General features: G+C 45.7%; 1 protein-coding gene across 1 annotated transcript; it reads left to right on the plus strand.

Annotated features, from left to right (window-relative positions):
* The first annotated feature begins 1997 nt into the window (after nucleotides 1–1997).
* On the plus strand, nucleotides 1998–18695 carry CCDC125 (coiled-coil domain containing 125). Its single transcript, XM_056112596.1, has 11 exons — nucleotides 1998–2336; nucleotides 4062–4120; nucleotides 5023–5109; nucleotides 6076–6153; nucleotides 6971–7056; nucleotides 9331–9413; nucleotides 10198–10313; nucleotides 13601–13708; nucleotides 14133–14307; nucleotides 17042–17175; nucleotides 18305–18695. Exons 1-11 carry the CDS (start codon nucleotides 2027–2029, stop codon nucleotides 18608–18610), a joined length of 1542 nt encoding a protein of 513 aa, XP_055968571.1. The 5' UTR covers nucleotides 1998–2026; the 3' UTR covers nucleotides 18611–18695.
* The last annotated feature ends 2237 nt before the right edge of the window (nucleotides 18696–20932 follow it).

A 20932-nucleotide genomic window follows, 5' to 3' on the forward strand; every position in this document is an offset into this window, starting at 1 on the left:
CAGGGCCAATAAATAAAAGAACCTTGTAAAAGAAGTCTTCTAGAAGAATCAAGATAATTTAATAAAAATTGGAAGGAAAATGGGTTCAGTTAACTGTTGAGTGTTGCCAGAATAGTTAGTTTAGACTTTCCCTTTCACTTTGATTTGATGGCATAATTAATAGAAATTTGGTTTACTTCAGGGTTAATCTTATTGAAAGTCTCCAAATGACAGAAAGCAGTGACTGAGTAGAACAGTGGCCAGGCTCTGAGCTCTTATTGGCCTTGTTATCCAACCTCTGTATGCTTCCATTTGTCTGTGCTCAAACAATAAGAGTATAGTCTGACAGTCTGTGAAGATGAAATAGATGCATCTAAATGAAATACTTGGGAATGCTTGGAAAGTAATCAACAGGTGCCAGCAATTATTGTAGCACTAAAACATCATTGCTGATAGTTGGGGGTGGGGGTTGGCACTACATGGTAGAGACAGTGAAGTACATTTTGAACAAATTGGACCCCTAAATACCCAGCAACAAGAGAAATGACCAAACAACCAACTGGACAGAAGAGGGCATACAGATTACCGATAAACATGCAAAACACCAGGACCTAGTTGAGAACAGCAGGGAAACCAGGAAGCTGATTTAGGAGAGTATGGGCTGCTTAGCCCTGGCTGGATTGCCATGTGGGACCGTGGAGGACTACGACACAGGACATGCAACTTCAGCTAGAAGGAGCAGGGTGGGGAAAGGGAGGATCACCCTCTTCCTTCATTCCTACTCCATACGCAAAACGTCTGCAAACAGTGTCTGAAGGGCAATGAGCCCAATGGCACTGCCAGGTCCCCAAATACCCCAACAGGTCAGAGACCATGGAGGGGAAGAGGCTGGTGGGGCTGGAGGTGACGGAATTTCAGCCACTGAAAGTTTGTTTCTTCAAAAGCTTTTCTCAATATCCTAATGCTCTTAAGACTTGTGAAAACACTCTTTTATTTTTATTTATTTTTATTTATTTTTTAAAAATTTTTATTAGTGAAACACCATGAGGTACAGTTATAGACTTATAAATTTCTGTGCTTGGGTTTCAGTTATACAATGATCAAGTACCCATCCCTCCACCAGTGCTCATCCTCCACCACCACGGGTCCCAGCATCCTTCCCACCCTCCATCCCCCCCCACCCCATCCCACCCTGCCTCTGTGGCAGGGCATTCCCTTTTGTTCTCTCTCTCTTCTTTTGGGTCCTGTGTTTTGCAAGAGAGGCATTGAGTGGCAATCATGAAAACACTCTTTTAGGAGCTGCTACACCAAGCATGTTCTGTTTCCTGGTTCAGAATAACCTGTTCGATCCCAGTCGGCAGGTGATAGAAATTTTGAAAGCCTTTCTACTTCCTGACCATGCATGCCTCTCTCTGAAATAATGGCTGGGACAGCATTTATTATATTTTTTTTGTAGGGGCTGGAGCGATAGCACAGCGGGTAGGGCATTCGCCTTACACGCGGCCAACATGGCCGACCCGAGTTCGATTCCTCTGCCCCTCTCGGAGAGCCCGGCAAGCTACCGAGAGTATTCGATATGCCAGACACAGTAACAACAAAGTCTCCAATGGAGACGTTACTGGGCCCGCTCGAGCAAATCGACGATCAATGGGAGGGCCTTTTGTAGGGGTGGGCAACAACTGGGCGAACACTGAGTAACTTCCGGGTTACTCCTGGGTCTGCACTCAGGAATTACTCCTAGCAGGGCCCGAGGGACCATATGGAGTACTGAGGATTGAATCAAGGTTGGCCACGTGCAAGGCAAACACCTCACCTGCTATGCTATCATACTGCCCCCCCTCCAGAGCTGGGTCATTTCTTACTTACAAAGTCCTGATTCCTTACAGGGTGTTGGCTAGTATTTTGGGGACAGGGCGTGCCTGGCATCATAGAGAAAAGAACTACTTTTCCCTCTAAAAACAACTTTATGACACTGATGGCTTCTGACCCTTGTTTTTTTCTATGCAGACTACCTGGTTTCCCTTATGGTCCCCACAGCACCTGGCTGATGAGCAGGGAGACGAGTCCGCCATGGGAGGCAGAGGCTGGGCCCTGGGCAACCCAGCAAGATGACATGGCCGAAGGCGACTTAGGGTACGGTCTGGGAAGAAGGCCGGGTGGTATTTACGAGGCGCAAGTTTCACACATATGTACGTCTAGAAAGAGATCAGATGCAAAGGACTCTAGCCCGCCTCCATCGCTCAGAAAGAGGGAAGAAAGAAGAGGAGCCCTCTGCCAGTATTCCCAGCAGCACAGCTGGCAAGATACGAACCCTGGAGAATCCAGAATCTCCTGTTACAGACGCCAAAGTAGCCCAGGTAAGATTCAGCACAGTGGAAAGGGCGCTTGCCTTGCACACAACTGTCTTGGGTTCAGCCCCTGGCATCGTACTTGGTCCCCTGAGCCCACCAGGAGTGATTGCTGAGTGCAGAGCCAGGAGTAACACCCAAGTACTGCGAGGTGTGGCCCCAAGACCAAAAGAAAAGAAAAGAAAACCCAGGTGCCTCCGTCCCTGTGCCCACTGTACAATCCCATTTGATTCTTTCAGGCTGGCACCCTTCCAAATATACCAAAAAAGGGTCACCAGCGTGGATGTCCAAAAATTTATCTTTATTCCCTTCATGAGATGGCAAGTGCGCAAGTATCGGTGCTTCTGCTTCCAGACCTGTTACCATGTGTGATGCATTTGCTTGATGACCTGCCTGGCTGTGGCTTTGGGGGGAAGCGGGCGCTCCAACAAACAAGGCTGGGAACCCACCCGGTGCCTAGGATAGCTCCAGGCTCTCGGGGGGGGGGGGGGGGAGGGGGTAACACCAGGAAGCAAAGTCGCCAAAGGCCCTTACGTCACCGTCACCGTGTTACATCCTAGCAGGAGACAGACGGGAAGTCCCCAAGGTCGTTGGCTCTGGAATGTCAGGTGCAGGAAGGGAAGGGAGAGTGAATGAGGCCAGGGACTCTGGCGGGGCTTCTTCCGGCCAGGGTCAGGGTCAGCATCCCTGGGGAGAAGCCAGAGCCCCATAATGGATAGAGGAGCAAGTCTGGCATGTGTGTGTGGCAGGAGGGCTTCAGGCGGAACACAGATGAACACACACACACACACAAACACACACACACACACACACACACACGTGTACCTGCTTACAGTGATTTTAGCAATACCACCAAGGACTCAACAAAATTACTTTTCTCCTCAGATTAATCTTATTATCTGATAAACCCAGATAAATAATACCATGCATGAACGAAAGAATCAGTTCAGAAGCGTGCTGGGGTGGAAGGTGACTGCTCCCCAGTGTCTGGGAGTGTGTGGTGGGCTCCACGCCTGCCTGCACGCTGCACAGCTCCTGGGGACAGAATTGCTGGTTGATGGCCTTATGGCCCTGAACAAAATCCTTGGCCCCATTTGCTCTTAATCTCTTACTTGTACCACTTGAATCTTTTCCCTTTTTTTTCTTCTTTTTGATTTTCAGGTCACATTTGGTATTGCTTGGGGGATCATTCCTGGTAGGGCTGAGGAACCCAGTGGTGTTGGGGCCAGACTCTGTGCTCTAGCCCTTGGGGCTCTCTCCCCAGCCTTGAATCTTTTTCTGTTGCCAGTGAATCTGAAGCTTCTGGAAAGCTCAGATTAATGTCTCAACTGGTCACATTAAAGGCAAGAATCACTGAACTTACACGAGTCTTCTTAGTCATTTTCCATGGGAAGAAATTAAATATGTGATTTCTTAGATAAAACTTAAGAAAAACATCAAAATTTATTTCACCCACCATGTTCATAGTTTTTAATAATGTTTTAAATGCAGTAATGGCCCAATTTGTTAGCAAGTATTTTATATTTGTCCTTTTTGTGGTCTTTTTTTTTATTTAACCTAGTGTCTTTCCATTTGTGAAATGATCCGAGATACTAATTTTTGATAATTCTTTGGTTTTAGTTACAGCTCCTTTCTCTTTTTAATGTAGAGAGAAACTTGAATGTGATATTTCATCAAGAAAAGTTCTGTGTTTGATTAGTTAAAAATATCCAGTTCTCTCCCCCCCCCCAATAGATTCTAATTCAGAATTGTCAAATGCAGAATTAAGGCATCGTCTCCATGAAACTTTAGAGGTATGTAATCTGTATGCAAATTCTCATGTGAACAAATAACTGATATGCTAATTAGCACAGAAAATGGAAGGAAAATCATGGCTTTCAAGATGTTTGTGACAGGGGCTGGAGTGCAGCAGGTAAGGTGCTTGCCCTGCACATGGCTCACCTGGGTTTGATTCCCAGCAGCCCATATGCAACCCTGGGCATAGACCCTCAGCACTTCTGGGTGGAGCACCCTCCTGCCCTCCCACACACACACAGAAAAGATATTTGTGAGGCCAGAGTGATAGTACAGCGGGTAGGGCGTTTGCCTTGCATGTGGCTGACCCGAGTTCAATCCCCAGCACTCCATATGGTCCCTCAGGCACCGCCAGGAGTAATTCCTGAGTGCAGAACCAGGAGTAACCCCTGAGCATCAGCTGGGTGTGGCCCAAAAAAGAAAAAATATATATATATATGTCATGAGGCACAATCTCACACTCCTTACGGGCTCCTGTGCTTTATGCCCCTCGCAGATCATGGGGGCTGCTGATGTAAATATTCCCCCAGTTCCCTTTGCAGGTCTCCCTCAAACCCCCCACAGTTCTCCCTTGTATGTGGAAGAGGCTGATTTTGTAAATTGGAAGACTGGAAAGGCTGGTATGGGAGGCATGAACCACTGGGAGGGACAGATGGGAGAAAGTGCACAAATACAACAGAGCTTTGCCTTCTCATTCAAGAGCCCAGAAGTTCAAATCAAGGTGCCAAGCGCGCGGGTGGAGGGGCGCCTCCCCAGACTCTGGCAGTCAGTTGCCCATGACAGCAACAAAGGGGAGGCATGTGGGGGAAGCAAACCAAACCCGCCCCGGGCACACCAAACTGCATGACTTGTTTGGGTTGTAAATTTTGCAGAGAGCAATTCATTTTCTTTCTGTTCTCAGGAGGTAGAAATATTAAAAACTGAACTTGAAGCATTTCAAAGACAATTGGAAGGTAAAGAGGAAGCACTGAAAATTCTTCAGAATATGGTAAGAACACACCCTAGAGCAATTTAAACTCTCACCTTTCACACCAGTAACAAGTGGCATAGCTTTAGCTTTCATTTTTTAAAATTATTTGTGTTGTCTTTTTGGCAACACCTAGTGGTGCTCAGGGCTTACCACTGGCTCTGCGCTAAGGGCTCACTCCTGGAGGGGCTCAGGGGGCTTCATCCGGTTTGGGGGATCCATCCCCAACTGGTCTTGTGCATGGCAAGTGCCCTACCCGCTGGACTATCTCTCTGGCCCCCCTTAGCACAAAAGCCACAATATTTATGAATGTAACAGTTATGTGGGTTTCTGTTGTTGTTGCTGTTTTGGTATTTTAATTATATTTTAACTATATGCCATGAATGTCACTCGTGTTAAACAATTAACTTTCACCAGGAAGTGTGCAACCCTCACCACAGCCTAATTTCAGAACATTTCCCAATAGCACCACCCCAAGAACGTCATGCACACTCCTGAGCATCCCCTTCTCCCCACACAGCCTCTGGTCTGCAGGTCTCCAGCAGCTATTCCTACGGCCATAGATAAGCTCTCAAAAGCGTTGGCAGGGTTCTTCCAAGCACCTGCTTTGGAGGTCCATAGGTAGAGCCCGGGTCAGAATCTCCCTTTTTATTGCTAAGTGATTCCATACTGTAGAGACACACCATGTTTTGTTTCTCCACTCACCAGTGGATAAGCAGTAAGCTAGTAAATACTCCTGGAATAAGTATGTATGAATAAAGTATGAATAAACATTCCTGTTTCCTCTGTATACACACGCTTAGTTTGGAAAACTCATTCATTCCCCTGTTCCTGGGGAAAGAGCCAAACACTCCAACCAAAGGGGGTGTGGAAATCCTCAGCTCAAGCTGGTTTTCTGTTCACTTTCCTTGTAAAACTGAACTCTGCCCTGCATGTGAGTGTGCTGGGAAAGTTCATTTGTACTGACATGCTCTGTATTTTCCTTAGGCTGTCTTGGACAAAGCCACCAGTCATACCCAGGCAGTGCTGCAGAAAACTGTGGAACAGAAGAGATCCTTGGAAAAGGTATTCGCTCTGAGTAGCACAGACTCCTTCCGGCCGGCCGCCCTCTGTTGTCATCCAGACGGAGTCTCTTCCTTCCCCTTGCTGCTTGCCCTTTGGCATGTGCGAGCCAGACACTGTCATGGGCGCAGGATCAAGGTCCCTTCCCTGTCCCAATTTTAATGTGGAGGGCACCTGCTAATTCTATCTTTCTGCTGTGTTTTTTCCCCTTTTGTTTCTTGGGCCATACCTGGCAGTGCACAGGCAGGAGGACTCAGGGCAGGGCTATATGGTGTCAGGGCTCGAACCCTGGTTGGCTGTGTACAAGGCAATAGCCTTACCTGCTGCCTTAGCTGAGGAGCCTGCTCCTGCTTTTTCTTTTTTAAGTTCCCAGCTGCCTGGCAAGACGCTCTTCTTTCTCTCTCCCCACTGCTGGTACTCAGGACACCCTCAGTGGCTGTGTGCAGATGCCCATGTCTCCTTCCTGGGGCACCTGCTTCCTTCAAAACTTCCACAAAACTTCAGGACTGGGTTTTGCCTGTGGGACTTGCAGGGGTTGTTGGCAACAATGAGAGATCTAGGTGCAAATGAGCACTTTTCCTTTGAAAGCGAAATAATCTGATCTCCCCCCTCACCCCAAATCTCTTTAGCAAGAAGTCTTGCCAATGCTTATCTGTCTGTGTGCTAAAGCAGCAGGGGATATGTTGACAGACTTCATGGACTGAAGCAAAATCTTTAACCTATTTCTGTGAAATGACGAAATGATTTTTCCCCCTGCTGTTCTTACATGCTGAAGTCCCGGACTGGTAGTAATTTTCCATAACTCTGCTATTTTCTCTAGGAAATAAATGCATTGCAGTGGGAAATAGAATTTGATCAGAGTCGATTTAAAAATATAGAGGACTCTTGGACCCAGAAGTATGACAGGTTTGTACATCAATAGTATGTACTTTTTCCTTTGGAAATCTTTATTTTTGAAATCTCTAATGTGTGTATTCTCTGAGAGGTAGCCCAAGGGGTGGAACACACATCTTGCATGTATGAGGCCCCAAGTTTGATTCCTGGCCACTGGGTCAGGTGTGGCCTCTGAGTGCCACTGCCCTGCGGACCAGTCAAACCTTCATCACCCCTAGGACCTCCACTTAAAGAATTATGTGTGTGACTCCAGTGCACCTTAGGCTTTCTTCTTTGAGCTATCTGCAAATATTATAAACTTCTGGGAGATTTCGCAAAGGGTGAAAGGTGTGCATTGTAAGTTAGAGGGCTTGAGTTTGATCCCTGGTACCACATAACTACTAGGAATTGCTGAAAGGTCCTAAGGTCTTATCAGAGGACAGTTGGAAGACTCTCTCTCTCTCTCTCTCTCTCTCTCTCTCTCTCATTCTTTCTCTCTCTTTTCTTTTCATCATCACTCTCTCATCCATCTAGTGACCTACCAGTTGTCTGTTTTTGACCTATGTACAAACCATTTCTCTATTACTCTACTTTGGAAATCTATTTTGGAAAGCTGGGGCTGGTGCGTGCTTTGCATGCTGGAGGCCTGAGTTTGATCCTCCAGACACTGAATGTTCTCCCAGTGACACCCCCAATCCCAAGCACTGAGTCAGGAGTAGCCTCTGGGTACTTCCGGGGGTGGATCCAGAAATTCAAAAGATTTTAACTCTGTTTTCTGCACCTTGGGGTAGTGCTCTTCCCTGAGAACCATCGCACTGACTTTCAGCAAACCACGTTGGCAGTTCAATGTGAGGCCCCAGATGCACCACCAGGGAGTACTCAGGCCACACCCAGCCATGCTGGGGCCTCCAGCACTGTACCTGGCAGGCTGGGTGGACCATGTGGTGCCGGAGATTGAACCTGGGTGGCCACATGCAAGGCGAGTCTTAAACTCGCCTAGACTATCTCCCTGGTCCATAAGGAACATTTCTTGTTTTGGGGCCACTTTCAGCAGTGCTCAACAGTCACTCTGTGTGTGCTGGAGACCAGATCCAGCCTCCCACACTCCAAGCCTATGAGCTCTCCCTCTGGCCACTTCAGGATCAAGCCTTGTTTTGGGGGATCCAGGGTCCATTCTCTGTGATCCTCTGCCAACTGGGACAGTGGTCCAGTGCTAGTGATGTAGCCCTGTGATGCTGGGGTTACTCCGACCAGCCCTGAGTGCTCCATCATCTCCACGGCCACATCCAGGAGCCTCCAGAGCTGTGCCCAGCTGGCCTGGGAGACCACCTCGAGCTGGGAATGGAACCCAGGCCTCCGGCCTGCAAGGCACGTGCTCAACCCATTGAGCCATGTCTCTAGCTGTATACATGTTTTTGGTTTTGTTTTTTAAGTTTTTGTTTTGGGGTCATTCCTGGTGATCTTCAGAACTTACTCCTGGCTCTGTGCTAAACAATCACTCCTGGTTGGGCTCAGGGGACCATATGAGGTCCTGGAGATTGAACTCAGGTCAGCAGCGTGCAAGGCAAGTGCCCTATTTACTATACTATCTCTACAGCCCATTCTGTGTGTTTTTACTTTATTTATTTGTTTTTGGGTTGGGGCTTACTCCTGGCTCTGTTGGCAGGGAACACTTCTGATAATGCTCTGTGGACCATACGGTACTGGGGATCAAACCCAGGTTGGCAGCATGTAGACAACTGCTCTACACACTGTACTATCTCTCCTGCCCCAACATTATAAATGTTTTTAAGGGTATCATTCTCCTGTTGGTGTTCACATGGTTATTTAATTGAATTAAAACTTTAAATAAATATTCAAAATGGGTGTCTCTCAATATTTCTGGTTCTGCCTCTCATCCAAATATACAGAAGGCTAAAGAGTGTGTTCAAAATCTTACTAGGGCCGGGGCTGGAGTGATAGCACAGTAGGTAGGGTGTTTGTCTTGCACGCAGCTGACCGGGGTTCGATTCCCAGCATCCCATATGGTCCCCCAAGCACCCCCAGGAGTAATTACTGAGTGCATGAGCCAGGAATAACCCCTGTGCATCGCTGGGTGTAACCCATATAGCAAAAAAAAAAAAAATCTTACTAGGGCTTACTTCTGGCTCTTTAAATTATTTTTATTTGTGAAACATCTAAAATTCTAAGCTTTTTTGAAGCAGGAAAAATTATATTTAGATTTTTATGTTCTAATTGTGGTATAAAAATTCTCATTCAACTTCGAAGTGTTACTAGTTTAGTGATCTGGAGGCTACTTTTCCCCAGGCTAAACTGTGAAAATGAAGTTCTCAAGGAAACTTTGAAATTGAAAACAGAAGAAGTTAAAGTGCTAAAGTCTGAAAATGCAAGTAAGTGAAGTATTATTTTGATAATTTGATGAACATCTTTTAAGGGACCAGAGAGTACAACTGGTAGGCATATGCCTTGCATACATTGCCAACCCGGGTTCATTCCCTGGTACCCCATATGGTCCCCCGAGGAGTGACTGCTGGCTGTTCTACCTTTTCAGAGAAACTTTTTTTTTTCTGCTTTTGGGACACACCAAGTGGTGCTCAGGGCTTACTTCTGGCTCTGTGCTCAGGATTCACTCCTGGAGGAGCTGGGGGTCAAACCCAGGTCAGCCAGGTGGGAGGCAGGCACAGGCCCTAGAGAAACCTTCTTAGAGTGCTGGCTTAAGTGTTGGGGCTCAAAGGGGGCTGGAGTACAAGTTTGGGTTCCCGGAGCCCTACCATATGACTCACAACCCAAAGATTCTATTAAAAATAGTGACATTTAGGCTGGAGAGACAATACAGGGCTTACACCAGTTTCCACGTATATGGCTGACCCTGATTCCATTCCCAGCACTCCATAAGGTCTCCTGCTAGCAGTGACCCCGAGCACTGCTAGGTGTGGCCCCCAAATCATAATTGACAACAGCAGTAAATTTTAACCACATGTGATCCGGGTCACATGGGTTTTATCTCACTCAATCCCTACTGATCTATCAGTTTTCTGAGGGGTGCAGATTTTTGCAGGTGTTCTTATATGTGCCTCGTTTGTAAGAAGTGAGTTGTATGATGTTGGGGTAACGAGGTTAGGTGAAGTGGGACCGAGTCCTCTAGGTAATACTGGGTTCTATGGCCCTTCCTAGTTTTGAACCAACACTACTTGGAAGCCCTTGCCATGCTGGACATCAGACAGCCAAAGACAGAGGAGGAGAACATGCGCTGTGATGTGAGTGGCTTCACAGAGGTGTCCCCTCTGGAGGTAGGCGATCGGGCGGCAGGAAGTTTTTCTACTTTCCCTTTCATCCCACTAGCACCCTCTGCCTCATGTTCTAAGCTTGGGCACCATCCTCGGCCAAAGGAGGCTGATTTTGGGGGGAACCAGGTACCAGACCCTCACAGGAGACTATGGGTGGGGGTGGTGTGGGAAGTGTGCGTGTACAGGCTACTTATTTCTCTGGTTTCCTCTTACACTGCCACATAAGTCTTGCTTGTTGTGGGTGCTACCTGGATACAGCTTTTAGGGTCCTTTTGCACATTATTTTACCTGCACCTTCCCGTGGTTTTGGAAGGGCTACAAAATAGTTCTGTTTTTTTTTTTTGTTTTTGCAAAGTGAATATTTTGTCCTTCACTTCACAGAGAAGGGCACCAGGGCTCAGACAAGTTCAACTTATGTCCCAAAGTACATGGTTATTACGTCGTGGAGCCAGATTCAGAATAAGGATCTGTGAACTCGTTACTGATCGATGCTGGGGTGTCAAATGTCTTACTAGGTGCAAGTGTGGCTAATTGGGGTCAAAGTGTTCTCAGGCTCCTAAGAAGCAAGTTAAGCTGGGGATGCAGCTCAGAACAAGGGCCTGCATGAGGCGCCAGGTTTAATTCCTGGCACCAAACTGAAAAAAAGAAACTAGCAAGTACCCCAGGAAACAAACAAGTGCATCAAGAAATAAAGCATGGGGCTGGAGCAATGGCACAGCTGGTAGGGCGTTTGCCTTGCACACAGCCAACCCAGGTTCGATTCCCAGCATCCCATATGGTCCCCCGAGCACCGCCAGGAGTAATTCCTGAGTGCAGAGCCAGGAGTAACCCCTGTGCATCACCGGGCATGACCCAAGAGGGAAAAAAAAGCATTGCCCTGTGGAGCCAGAAGGAGCAGCCACTTCGACCATGGGAACAATCAATAATTACTGCTACTGTAAGGAGCATGACCCTTACGAAGTGCCAGGTGGGCTGTGCTGCAAGGCTCTGCAGTCTAAGTCACCGAATTCTCCCAGCTGTCCGTAAGGTGAACAGTTATTCTCCCAGTGCTACAGATGAGACAGCAGAGGCACCAGTGGGTGAAGCAGTGAGCTCAAAGTTCCATGACTGCCAAAGGCTAACTGGGATTAGAATGAAGTTTTATTTGTTTTGGGATCACTCACAGTGCTAAGGGGCCAATCTCGACTTGGTCTTTGGGGGTCACTCCCAGCAATGCTCAGGGGGCCATGTGATGCTGGGGATCAAACCTGGGAATCCTGGGCATGCAAACGTGCTCAACCATTGAGCTCTCTCTCTCCCCAACCCTGGACTGAATTTAGAACTGTGCTTTTTTGATCACTATATTCTACTGCCTGGGTAGAAAACTAGTGTAATAGCAAAACAGTAAGAAACTGAACTGACAGAAAGCCAAAAATGAGGGCTTCATTATGGTCTTGGGTAGATCCTGAGGCCATGATCAAGAATAGAATTAGGATTATTTAGAGATACTTGCAAAAGCCTTGTTTTTATATTGTCTCCTCAGGCCAGTCACAGAATTGCTTTTGGCAAAGTTTATAAGGATAATTATCAGGAGTAGAAAAATGAAAAGGGAAAGTACCAATGTTCCATGCAGCCACCAGATATCTATTTTTAATTTTTGTGCCACACCTGGCAGTACTTAGGCCTTACTCCTGGCTCTGTACTCACAGATTACTCCTAATATGCTCAGGGGCCATATGGGATGCCAGGAATAGAACCAAGGTCAGCCACATGCAAGGGAAGTGCCTTATCTACTTACTGTAATATCTCTCCAACCCTCTTATTTATTTATAATTTATAACTGAAAGCTATGTCATTAATAATAATCTTTGACACACACACACAAAAAGGATTTTCTGAAACCATCCCTTATAGTTATAAAGGCAGTAAATCTTCCTCCCTCAGAATCTCTAAAATAGGATAGTAGGGGTCAGAGAGATAGTATAAGGGACCAGGCATTTGCCTTACATCCTGCTGATTCTGGTTCAACCCTCAGTACTATATATGATCCACTAGGTACAACCAGGATTCACTCAAGAAAACTAGTGTAATAGCAAAACAGTAAGAAACTGAACTGACAGAAAGCCAAAAATGAGGGCTTCATTATGGTCTTGAGTAGATCCTGAGGCCATGATCAAGAATAGAATTAGGATTATTTAGAGATACTTGCACTGTTGGGTATGGCACATCCTCCTCCAGCCCCCCAGTGCAATTTTGGGTATGGCCTGAGCACTGTTGGGTATGGCCCATCCTCCTCCAGCCCCCCAGTGCAATTTTGGGGCTGGAGAAGTGAGACAAGGGGCCTGAACCTGGGTCTCCTGTATGCACAGAAGGTACTCCAGCCCACTGAGCTATTTCTGGCTCCCTGTTACATTTAAAGTCTTTAAGGAGAAGAAGGATAATTGTTTTCCCCATTGATATTAAGATTAGTTCATCATTGCTTTCCTTATTGGGATGAGGGGATAATTTGGATCATACCCAGTGATACTCATGGGCTAATCCTGGCTTTGTGCTTGAGGTCACTCCTGATGGTGCCCAGAGGATCATGTGATCTGCAAGTTAAATATGCACACATCCTGGTGATGCTCAGGTGGTGCTCAGAGATCCTGTGTAGTCCTGGGATCGAACTGGGATTAGTCACATACAAGGCACCTTGTCCCCAACCTAGCTCGCTGGCCCCCACTGGGCTCATCATTTCGCAGCATGCAGCTCACTGTGGCAGGAGCCAGCAGGAGCGAACACTGAAGCAGGGCCAAGCACAGTCACAGAAAATCCACGTTGTGGATGTTAGTCTATTTCATTCGGTCAAGTTTCTGCCAAGGCAGTAGGAAAACTGAAGATGGAAAGGTTTTTTTTTTTTCTTTTCTTTTGGGTCACACTGGTGATGCTCAGGGGTTACTCCTGGATCTTGAACTCAGGAATTACTCCTGGCGGTGCTCAGGGGACCCTATGGGATGTTGGGAATCAAATCTGGGTTGGCTGCATGCAAGGCAAATGCCCTACCCACTTTTCTTTCGCTCCACCCCCAAGATGGAAAGTTTTTACAGACTGAAAAACAGGTCGACATCCTGCGTGTGTTCCGAGCAATACTCTTTCCTCTGAATTTCCACTTGGATCCTGTAACCCTGCTCTCACTCTCCTGTTTCTCTTTTCCTTTCCAGTTTCTTGGGATCAGACACTTGCAGAGAAATGTACATGGGTCTGTGTGTGCCTGTGGGTATGTGCTGCCTGGGGGGCCTCTAAGGTAACGAACTCTTGCCTGGGGTTTAAAGCTTGCAGTGCTCCGAGCCTGTCTCTGTCGTGGCCCCGGAGAGAGCCCCTGTTCCTGTGCAGAAATGGCGGCATCCACCCAGAAAACGCTTCTTCAGCTCAGACAAGAGGTATGCAAAGGGCCAAGGATGCATTGCTGTGTGGGTCTCCCTGCCCGGCGATGCCCAGGGAACCCTGTGGTGCTGGGAACATCACCAAAGTTGGCCGTATGCAACACAAGTGCCTTAACTTTTCTACTATATTTCTGGCCCCTGAGAGGCGGTCTTCTTAATTCTCAGTGTCTGGTCTAGAACAGCCCAAGGCCGACTCTGCCTCCAGCATCCATAAGGGCCTTTCTGAGCAATGAGGGCCAAGGGCTGAATGAACAGGGAGTTGAAAGGCTTTGCAGGGAAATCGGTCATTTAACTCGAAATGACAGAAGAGACTCAGCAGCGACTGCGTGTCAGCAGGGCATTTGCCATTCCGACTTAGCTGGCAGACAAGGTTTGTTCTAGTTTTGTCTCTGACAACTCCCAAACTTTCTTCTGAAACCAGCTGCAACTTTCACAGAAGAGTACAGAAGAAGCTTACATAATGGCAGATGCATTCAGAATTGCATTTGAGCAGCAACTGATGAGGAAAAACGACCAGGCACTAAAATGGACACAAATGGATAAAATGTGTGAAAAAGCAACAAAACGGATCAATTGGAAGAACCTTAAAGAAGAAGGTAAATATGAATATTATCGGCAATAATCAGCTGTGCTTTCAGTTGCTTTGGGCAATTATCAAAACTCAGCATGGTTAACCTAATGATTTAATTGAACTTTCACATACAGTTGTGATTTAAAAATCTATCAACAGTGACTGAGAGGTAGAGTATATGCTTCACATGTGTGACACCCTGGGCTTGCACCCCTAGCACCCCCTGGAAAAGAAATGAGCACATATGGGGAAAAAATTTGGTCACTGGGTGTTATATACACACATAAGCTATTCAGATCAGCAAGACCATAAATAACACTCCTTAGTACTGCTGGGAGTGAACCCCCACCAGAAATAATTAAGATCATTATTATTGTTTTTTTGTGTGTGTGTTTGCCAATCTTGGCAATGATTAGGGACTATTTCCAAATCAGTTTCTTGGAGACCGTGTAGTCCTGAGCTCAAACCCGAGTCTTCTGCATGCAGAGCTCTGCCTAGCCCTTGGAGCTCTCTCCCTGACTACCCAATATTTTCTAATATTGTCAAAATCTATAACCCTAATTCTGATCTCACATTTTTTTAGTTGAACTACAGTGCCAATAAGCATTTTACAAGATTTTTTTGTTGTTGTTGTTGCTTTTTGGGTTACACCCAGCGATGCTCAGGGGTTATTCCTGGCTCATGCACTCATGAATTACTCCTGGCGGTACTCAGGGTCCATATGGGAGGCTGGGAATTGAACCCAGGTTGGCCGCATGCAAGGCAAACGCCCTACCCGCTGTGCTATCGCTCCAGCCCCCACATTTTACAAGTATTAACTTCATTTTAAATATTTTTTAATTGGGGCTGGAGAGTTAGCACAGAGAGTAAGGCACTTGCCTTGCATGTGGCTGATCTGGGTCAATCCCCAGCATCCCATATAGTTCCCTAAGCACCACCAGGAGTGATTTTTGAGTGCATAACTAGGAGTAACACAAGCATCACAGGAGTGGCACAAAATTAGGAAAAAAATGTAAAAAGAAATTGAAATAGGACATATCTAAGTAAACAGTATTATGTCCAGTGCTGTCAGTTTTACCTTAACTTCACCCATCTCTGTACTGAAATGACAAGAAGAGACTTAACAGGGATGATGAAAGTGTAGCAGGGGTGGGGAGCTAGCCCAAAGGGCAGCCAACAGTACACGTCTGCCACACAGCTGTAGCCTTTTTGGAACTGGTGGGAAACATGCCCTTGTCCGGGCAGTTAATGTGCTGTGTGTCCCTCGGGTCATTCCTGATCTCTTTCCTCCTCTTGAAGCTGGGTGTGCCCTGCGGCTCGCCTTCCAAAGGCAAACTCTCCAAGGGGGTCTTGCTATTCTGTGCCCTTCTCTCGCCTTGCAAATCTGGTCTTGTCTGCAGGAGTCTGGTAGTAAGGGCAGAAACCCCCTGGGAGAGTTCACTAGAACACCTGCTTTGGAAATGTGAGACCACCTTCAATCCTCACTGTGGTCTGTAGCCCCGTAGCTCAAGACCCATCCTTCCCCCTGCCCCCAGTGACCTAGAGACACACACACCCGTGGGTGGGTGGATGGGAGTTGTCAAGTCACTGAATAACAGAAAACAGTCCTTTGTAGACGAAGCTTTTCTGTGCTGATTCAATTCATGTTAGTACTTCAGTGTGCTCAATTTTATATTCCAGACTTTTATATTCTGGAATATAATCTATATTCCTGCTTCTCTAAGCTACTTGCAAATTTCTGGACCATTTACAAAGAAAATATACTGCTGAGAGGTACAGCCCCAATTTTTGTGATCCATTAGGAGATTCTGAGAGAGACCAGACACAGAATTTAAAATAACTGATTCTTGGGCTGGAGCGATAATACAGTGGTAGGGCGCTTTCCTTGTACCTGACGAACCTGCGCTCCATCCCTGACACTTCATATAGTCCCCTGAGGACTACTAGGAGTAATTTCTGAGCACACAACCAGAAGTAACCCCTAGTTATACAGCATTGCCAGGTAGAGCGCCAAAACAAAAAATATAAAAATATAACTGATTTCTGAAAAGCTGTTACAGGTCCACACGAATTTCAGAAACTTATCAATGAGTTTGATCCATTTTATTATTGTATTACAATAATCTGGAAAGGTGTGAATGACTGGTAGACCTCATATTCTTGCTATGTGTGGTTACAACACACTTCAACTTTTTTTGACTTGATATTGTAGTTTCGACAAGTTCTCAAAAATACTAAGGAACTTGTTTTAGGACTACCCAGCTGTGCTCAGGGGACCATGGACTGAACCAAGGTCTGCCGGGTGCAAGGCAAACTTTAACCCCAAGAACATACAAGTCTGGGGTTTGGGCCCTCCCCCCTGCTGCACCCTCCTGGATCTAAAGTGTGTTCTATCTCCCCACCCCACTCCCCATGCTGGTGACTCACTGTTCCAGGCACCTCCTCAATGATTCAGGGATGACACTGGCCCAGTCCTTCATACTCACCTCTTCCTGGAGTATTTAAGTGCTCATTTTTATTTTTTAATGTCATCTATGTTTTGTAATTTTGTTCATCCATTTATCTATTTATTGGTATCTGAGCCGTATCCAGTAGTGTTCAGGAGTCACTCCTGGCTGTGGCCAAGGGACCACATGGTGCTGCGATTGTACTGAATGTTTTAAGCCTCCTGCATGCAAAGGATGCACTCCAGCCCCCCGAGACACCTATCCAGCTGTAAATGAATGTATTCTGATGCCTCAGCTGATTTCCATGTTCAGTTTTAGGATTACCGTCAAGGAACAAGAAAACCTTCAGACAGAAATTACTGAGTATGCTCCCTACAGACAACATTTCTAAGAGAACTGAGGACCAGGATAGTCCTCAAGAAGTCCTTAAGATGCTAGTTGATTTGGTTAGTATCTCTGTTTTCTTTTTGTTAGAGCTTGTGTTGAAGATTTTTTTTTAACCTCCTATCATTCTGTGCTTGCCTTTATGTCCTTTTCCTTCTTACGGGAATACTTTCTGCAGAATTAGGATCTTCGCTTACATCTCCCCGCATGTCCTTCCAACATTTCTTAGCCATATTCTTCCTCTACACATTTAAAGACCCACTTCTAGGGACTAGAGACATAGTACAGGGGTTAAGGTGTACTTGCATGCTCTGACCCTGATTTGATTTCCAGCACCAAAGCACACCAGGAGTAAGTCCTGAGCATACTGTGTATGACTCCCCTAAAAAAACCCAAAATAAATGAAACTCCACCTCTGAAAAGAGGCACATGTCATTATTAAAGTCAGACATTCTGTCACCTCTGTTCCTATGTTTTGGTTGTTTTTTTTTTTTCCCCCTTTTTGGGTCACACCCAGCGATGCTCAGGGGTTGCTCCTGGCTCTGCACTCAGTAATGACTCCTGGTGATGCTTGGGGACCATATGGGATGCTGGGAATTTAAGCTGGGTCAGCTGCGTGCAAGGAAAACTCCTTACCCACTGTGCTATCGCTCCAGCCCCTTCAGAATACTTTTAAGTACTCAAGGTGCTTCCTCACAAATGCTATCCTTTAATCACCACCACAGCCCTGCACTCGGTCCTGTTAGCCCAAGTCCATATTTCACTAAACCGACACTCGTACGAACATACATATCTATAGAAGAGGGTTGAAGCTATGAATATACAATTGTATATATGTAAATAACTTTAACAATCTTAGAAATTCTGAGTATATATGGGTTTTATAACATATTCTCTACCAGAGTTTCTTTCTCTTCAGATGTCTTCTTTTTCTTTAGATGATTCAAAACGTTTTCAATACAAGGAATGCTATTTCGTGTTCTTCCTTAAAAATCCTCAGTAATATGTTAGAATGCTTAGAAATTATGGATTAACTCATTCATATTTACTGATTCAAGATGAGACACTGTGATGAAATGCTGTAATAACTTATTTCTATGAATATAACTTTATATCATGTCATTGTTGTCTCACTGGTACGTTTGATCTCCACCCTCCTCAACTCCACATTTTAAATTTCTGTGCATGCAGTTGAATGATAAAGAAGAAGCACTGGCTCATCAAAGAAAAGTTAGTTATATGCTTGCTCGGGCATTAGAAGACAAAAGCTCCGCCTCAAAAGAAAATGAAAAAAATCCTAGGAGAGAGAATTTTCCATTCAAACCCCCCTGGCACGAAACTCAAGACTTCTGCATTTTGTCTGATACTATACATTCAAGCATTCAAATTTTTAATTCTACTGCCTGTATTTGCTCAATCCATCACCTCCACACAGATCAAAACTGTCCAAGAACTCTTAAAAGATCCTGTTCTTTGCCATCAAGTATAATATTCTGAATACAAGCCAGTTGAAATAAGAACTGAACTGTTTATATCAGGAGACTGAGTAACTCTAAATTTTACTGTATCTTCAGAAGTTGTGTTTTCCAGTTATTGCTTTTTTTTTTTTTTTTTTGGTTTGGTCTTGGGCCATACTTGGTGGTGCTCAGTGCTTACTCCTGGCTCAACATTCAAGGATCACTCCTGTTAGGCTTGGGGGACCATATGTGATGCTGGGGATGGAACCCAGTAGGCCAGGTGTAAGTCAAACCCCATTCCTGCTGTACTATCACTCGGGCTCCCCGTTATTTCTGAATTTTGAGACTTTTTTTTTTTTTTGGCTTTTTGGGTCACACCCTGCGATGCACGAGTTATTTCTAGCTCATGCACTCAGGAACTACGCCTGGCAGTATTCGGGGGACCATATGGTATGCTGGGAATTGAACCCGGGTCGGCCGCAAGGCAGATGCCCTAACCACTGTGCTATCACTCCAACCGTAATACTCAAGTTTTCCACAGTAAACTTATTAGTAGTCTCTTGATGTTTTTTGGGTTTGTGTTTTTTGTTTTGGGTCACAACTGGCAGTACTCAGGGATCACTCCTGGTCCTCTAACTGCTGGACTATTGCTCCAACCCGTCAATTTAAAAAAAATTATACTACTTATATTTTATGAAGTGATCTATATTGCTAGTATCTTAAAAACAAAATGATTTTTGAGAAAAACAGAAAATGCTCTAAAGAAATACTGCTTAGGAGTGACTTAACTTTTAAAATATTTTATCTTGTGTTTTTCAGGATTTATTGTTGTGACATAAGATTTTTAACAGATAGTTTCCTTTTTTAAAAAAGATGTTGCAGGATTTCCACTATAGTATCTTCAATGTTACTGTTACTTTTATGGCCTTTCTTGTTGGAAGTGTAGAGAATTCTGGCACTCAGATCATTCTGAACTAATTCTTTGGTTTTGATGCTAAATTTCTGGCCTTAAAAATTTTTTTTTCTATGTTACCTTGTAATTTTTTTTTTATTTTGCTTTTTGGGTCATACCCGGCGATGCACAGGGGTTACTCCTGGCTCTACGCTCAGGAATGGTGAGCGCAGATACTCCTGGCGGTGCTCAGGGGACCATATGGGATGCTGGGAATCGAACCCGGGTTGGCTGCTTGCAAGGTAAACGCTCTACCAGCCGTGCTATTGCTCCAGCCCCGTAATAATCTTTAATATTTTAAAGGAATATTGTTATATTAATAGCTTCACAATTATGCTGAAGAAAACTTGTCAGAAGTTGTAATGAACACTTTTGTTTTCTCTTGGTTTTTGGGTCATACCAGGGCTACTCCCTACTCAGTGCTTGGGGGACCATGTGGTACTAGGTAGCAAAATCAGGGTCCCTGTCTGAAAGCATGTGTTACAGTCCACTGAGCTATACTGTTTAAGGAAATGTTTTATCAGCAGGACAGTAAACTAGGAAAGACCAGACACGGGCAGGAAAGACAGCTCACTTACCAGGATATTTGCTGTCATGTGGCTGACCTAGGTTTGACCCCATACACCCCATATGACCCCCAGCCAGCCGGGGGTGATCCCTGAGCGTAGAACCAGAATTAAACTGTGCATTAGGTCCCCAAGCACCGCTAAGAGTGAGCCTTAGGGCCCCCACTCCCGTACAAGCACACAGAAGTGAATCGAGGCCAGAGAGGTAACTAAAAGAGCTGGAGCTCATGGTCTGCAAGCAGGAGGTTCAGGTCTGGTTCTCAATCCAAACAGTCCTCTGAGGACTGCTGTAGCCCCTGAGCACCACTGCGTATAGTAGCACTGTAGCACTGTCCTCCTGCTGTTCGTTGACTTGCTTGAGCGGGCACCAGTAACGTCTCCATGATGAGACTTGTTGTTTCTGTTTTTGGCATATCGAATACGTCACGGTATAGTGGGGGAAAAAAGGAAGTGAATCAACAGTCCACAAAAAGGGATTCTAGGAGCTGGAGAGATGGTACGGCAGGCAGGGTGCTTGCTCGCCTTGCACACTACTGTAAACCTGTGATGACGTACGGACCATATCATCAAAGCAACTAGTAGTGATTTTTATTACTGTATTAATAAAATGCATTTATAATTCTATACTTCTGGGAACTTTTTTTGGGGGGTCACACCTGGCGATGCACAGGGGTTGCTCCTGGCTCTGCACTCAGGAGTTACTCCTGGCGGTGCTCGGGGGACCATATGGGATGCTGGGAATTGAACCCGGGTCGGCCGCGTGCAAGGCAAACGCCCTACCTGCTGTGCTATCTCTCCAGCCCTGCTTCTGGGAACTTTTGAACTTCAATTTAAAGAAAGAGAA

This window comes from Sorex fumeus, unplaced genomic scaffold (genome assembly GCF_029834395.1).
Source record: "Sorex fumeus unplaced genomic scaffold, SorFum_2.1 ptg000018l, whole genome shotgun sequence".
Classification (NCBI taxonomy): domain Eukaryota; kingdom Metazoa; phylum Chordata; class Mammalia; order Eulipotyphla; family Soricidae; genus Sorex; species Sorex fumeus.